Source organism: Poecilia formosa, unplaced genomic scaffold, assembly GCF_000485575.1.
Source record: "Poecilia formosa unplaced genomic scaffold, Poecilia_formosa-5.1.2 Scaffold272, whole genome shotgun sequence".
Lineage (NCBI taxonomy): Eukaryota > Metazoa > Chordata > Actinopteri > Cyprinodontiformes > Poeciliidae > Poecilia > Poecilia formosa.
In genome coordinates, this window is record NW_006800211.1 from 240,255 (window position 1) to 244,902 (window position 4,648).

Sequence of the window (4,648 nt, forward strand, 5' to 3'; positions counted from 1 at the left end):
CTGCACCAACTACAACAAGCAACCCATGGTGGTGGTGGCAGACCACCACTGTTCCCACAACTAGACAAAGTGTGAGCAGTACTCCCCTTAGTAAGCAACCTCTGCAGTTCTCTTTTCTAGGTAAGAACACATTTACTGGTTTCAGTAAATAACTGGCCATAAAGTGCCATAAAGTTCGTCTTTTTTTCAAGCCAGACCCACTGATAGTGTTGTAGTAAAGGTTAAATAAAAGCTGAATACCATTTCATACCATAACCCTTAACTCTTATTTCTAGGGGATAAGCTTAAGGGAACAGATTTATACGCAGGTCTGGTGCTGAGAAATGAGACTAACCCTAAGAAATGGGATTCAACTCCAGTCTCACCGTTCCAGTTAAAGTCCCAGAAGAGTTTACTTGTGTCATAGTAGGAAAAAAATTAGGATCTAGGTGGAAACAGTTGAAACTCAAATTTTCATACCTCTGGCAAATACTTGGATCAATATTTTTTTTTGCTTGTTTCTTCTGAGTGAAAATTTTAGTAAACTTTTAGACCAGTACTGCCAACGACCCAACTACCCGGTCCAGGTGTGGGACCTGGTGGTAGGGAACCGCTTTAACACAAAACCTTCGAATGGAGGCAAAGAGACCTTTTGATCTCAAAGACTGTGAGCTCATCACCAACAGTAAATCGTCAAATTTCCTTTTCAAAAGTGGTTAAGACAAATAGGCCTCAGTGAGACGCAGTATTCTTCAGGGAACAGAAAATCATAGATTGTGGAATGTGGGGACTTGTTTATCATTTCCCAATGTTGTATTTTTTCCTTAATAAATGTACCCAAAGTAGAGGTTGGTTCCCCTTCTTCTCCATGTGTGCCTGGAAGTGTGAATGTAGCCAGATTACCAGACCCTTTGACTGATATATACGAAAATCTTTCATTCAGAAGTAAAGTATAATGCAAAATGGTTAAGTACCAAGATAAGTGAGGAAAACAAGGTTATATTATGGCTATTTAAAGTTTCTTTCTTTTTATTCCCCAGTGGACCCGCCCGTTCCCTCATGTCAGGAGGGTCTCTACCTGCCTAAATTTGTGGCTCCGACACCTTCACATGGAGCACGGATCACGGCTGAGGTCAACAAAGAGGTGGAGATCAGAGTCAAGGCAACTGCAGCATATTCATCGTAAGTTACCAGAGTTTACTTAAGGCTGATGCCAATGAGAAATCAACACTGATGACATGATAACTTCTGCTTTGTTTGTCACCCAGAATCCAAAACATCATCTTCAGTGGGCCAACAAACGTCACCAAGCACAGGGACACGAATAACGACTTTGTCATCAGGTGGACACCAGCAGAAGACGACCTGGGAGAACAATACCCAATCTGCTTTGTGGTGGAATCAGTGAGCGGGTGAGACCAGGACTTAGTTCATCTTTTGTCTCTTTTATTTTTCACCTCAGCCATGAGGCAAACTCTTCATAACAGACCAAACAGTCTTTTTCCTCATTTAATGTACATGTTATGGATGTCAGGGTGTGTTTCCCATTGTTAAGTTGATGAGAATAGCAGTAGCACAGTAGTTGAACACAGTAGTTATTTCATATACGACAGAAGTGCTTTTAGTCAAAAGGAAAATGAAACAGTTTCTTGTAATACATTTTCAGGTCCTCTGCCTATCAGTCTGAGATGAGGTGTGTTCTGGTGGAAATCCAAAGGCATCAAAGTAAGTCTGAGTTTACGGAAATACCTTCAGTATGACGGATAAAACAGTTCCATCGATCAGTGGAGACAATGTTACAGAAATTATTCATGTTAGTTTAAATTTCAGGCCATTTTTTGTTGCCTACGAATTATTTAAAACATCTGTTTGTTCCAGTTGAAGCCACAGTGACCTGCACCGAATCCACAATGAAGGTTGAGGTTGACAAAACTTCCTTCTTTGGACTCACCGAGGATCATCTTCGCCTCAGTGACCCCAGCAACACCATCTGCAGCCTTCGGAGGCACTCCAACAGCTCTCACATCGTCGCCATCATTCCCCTCAACGAATGTGGGACTCAGATCGAGGTGAGAGCGGTTTGATGCATCACACTCATTACCTCCAGTCAGTCCCCTGTTTTAACACAGACCACTCCCTCTGCAGGAAGACGACGACTACCTCATTTTCAAGAATGAGATCACGACGGGCAGTGATGACCCAAATGCTCTGATCACCAGGAAGCACCTGGTGGAGGCCCGGTTCTACTGCCAGTACCCCAAACGGGGGAATGTGACGCTGAACTTCAAAGTGCACAGAAAGAACGTCACGGTGTGGGAGAAAGGCTTCGGCACCTTCACATACCAGTTTGAGTTCTACCAAAGCAATCAGTTCCGGGCCATGTTCAGTCCAAACTCATACCCGCTGGAGTACAACGTTGGAGACAGGATCTACATGCAGCTGGACGCCAGCTCCTCTGTCAACAACACCGAGATGTTTGTGGAGTCCTGCAGAGCTGCACCGTATGACAACCCCAACTACCATCCAACCTACTCCATCATTGAGAACGGGTGAGGCGTGGCTTTCCATCAGGTTAAAACATGCCTGATAACTGATAACTGATTTTGGCTAAGACATGCAGATAAAATGACAAAAATCAAATTAAAATGTCAAAATATTCATATTTAAAACTGCCAAAACAAGCAGGTTAGTTAAGAGAATTTTATTTAAAGCTAAATTTTCTATAAAAAAGCCAAGAAAAGAACCAGTTTATTTGATCAACTCCTGAAGATGTTTGACGATGATGAGGATAATGGTTCCATCTATATGTTTTAAATCTAATCCAGTTAACATGAGCCTTTGGTTTCCATCAGGTGCAATGTTGACCCGACTCTGCAGATCCACTCCACCCCCAACGACAGGGAGTTCAGGTTCAGCATTGAGGCCTTCAAGTTCATTGGGCTGCATGATCAGGTGAGCAATAGACCGCACTGGAAAAGGTTTTAATTGAATTGGAGTTTTTCCACCAACTGAATATAGTTTGCATCTGTTTGTGTATAAATTTTTGAACAAAAGTAGCAATTTTTATGTAAAATAACAAATTATTAACATATTGTATATGAAAACAAACACCAGAGGGAGTGGTTTCTGTTCATGGCTGTGTTTTTGAGTTCAGGTGTACATCAGCTGCACCGTCATGATGTGTGAAGCAGGAAACCCCAACACCAGGTGCTCAAGGGGATGCAGCAACTCCACGATGCACAACTTCCGCAACAAGAGAGAGGCTGTGATCGAGAGCGGAAAGCACTTCGTTTCCCAGGGTCCTTTGCGTCTGAAGCGTGAAGCGGACCCCAGAGGAGGCTCAGGTGAGGAGATGGTATGATGAGGTTTATGAGCAGCAGATAAAATGTGGACAGGACTCCATCAGCACCGTGTTCCTCTCGTCTGCAGCTGTCAACCTGAACCTGAACCTGGTGTTTGTGGCTGGATGTCTCCTTGCTGCTGTTGGGATGGTCTGCGGCGTCATCATCTACAAAACCAAAACCTCCAGGGTCAAATACCAACCTCTGCCTGCAGATGAGAACTAGAACTGGAACATTGTTGCTGTAATGTGAGATCTTGGGTGTTTCTGAAGTAATGTAATTTTATAAACTAATGTAGATGCAAACAGCTGAATAAATTACCAGTTATGTTGTTTTATGCTGAAGAGAAAGATCCAACTGGAAATATAAAGTTCTTATTAAGCAAAACTGGAAGAAAGTTCTTCACTTGGTACTGCAGTTGCTGAGTTACTGTTCTGTCATGAAAATATGTTTCCTCCTGCTCTGTAATGCACTATATGATGAAGGTAGCACAGATTAAATGTTTGTCTGTTTTAATTAGTCAGTTTTGAACTAAGTTGCCTCAGTTATATATTACTTTTTAAAAAATTATTTCTAACTTTTTATGTTATTTCTTTTGTTTAAGGGTGGATTTGGTATTTCTAAATGGCTCAATAAAAAGACTCTTAAAAGATGCAAATGTTTTTCAGTGAAATTTGTGAATCATTTGTCTGTTCTGTGACTTTAGCTCTACCAGTTTTGTCATCACACCCTGCAGATTCATTTCATAAATGAAGATTTAGGCTTATTGAATAATTATAAGGAATCCTCACCAGGTCACTGTTGAAATTTGAGCTTGGTGGATTCATATTTTCTAATGGTGGAAAATGTGAATTTTGTGATCAGTTCTTCTGTCTCTTCACTTCTGGTCATTTCATCCCATGAGCCACACATGGGATCCTGCCAACGGCGCCAAAATTATGGTGACAAACAAGTATTAAATAACCAGAGTCACGTGACTGAGAAAATGTTGACTGAGACAATAATTAACATGGAGCACATAAATTGCAGCATGCATATGAGTTCTGAGTTCTCTCCAATGGATGGGCCTTTTCTCAGACACTAGTAGCTTTTTTTCTTTCTTCCACCTGCAGCTTCAGGATCAGAGCTTCCCAAGTTTGCACTCCTGCGCAAAGCTCCAAAAATCTATTTAAAATTGAGACTGAAAACTTTTGAAGCAATGAATTCTAATAAGCCATTTTCAGCACTGGATAGAAAACGTGTAACTAGGCCTGTCACGATAAACGATAAATCAATTAATCGCACGATAAATTAAACCTATCGACCTCATTTTAATTGATCGTCTCTTC

At 41.4% G+C, this 4,648-nt stretch overlaps 1 protein-coding gene across 1 annotated transcript in view; it reads left to right on the plus strand.

Annotated features, from left to right (window-relative positions):
• Positions 1 to 3,974, plus strand: part of LOC103151149 (uncharacterized) — a 6,535-nt gene extending 2,561 nt beyond the window's left edge. Inside the window, exons 6-14 of the mRNA XM_016681160.1 lie at positions 7 to 120; positions 1,020 to 1,161; positions 1,248 to 1,391; positions 1,646 to 1,704; positions 1,858 to 2,048; positions 2,125 to 2,528; positions 2,832 to 2,931; positions 3,134 to 3,323; positions 3,409 to 3,974. Coding sequence (XP_016536646.1) covers positions 7 to 120; positions 1,020 to 1,161; positions 1,248 to 1,391; positions 1,646 to 1,704; positions 1,858 to 2,048; positions 2,125 to 2,528; positions 2,832 to 2,931; positions 3,134 to 3,323; positions 3,409 to 3,545 — 1,481 coding nt within the window. The 3' untranslated portion in view covers positions 3,546 to 3,974. The remainder of the gene's footprint in view (positions 1 to 6; positions 121 to 1,019; positions 1,162 to 1,247; positions 1,392 to 1,645; positions 1,705 to 1,857; positions 2,049 to 2,124; positions 2,529 to 2,831; positions 2,932 to 3,133; positions 3,324 to 3,408) is intronic.
• Positions 3,975 to 4,648: the final 674 nt, after the last annotated feature.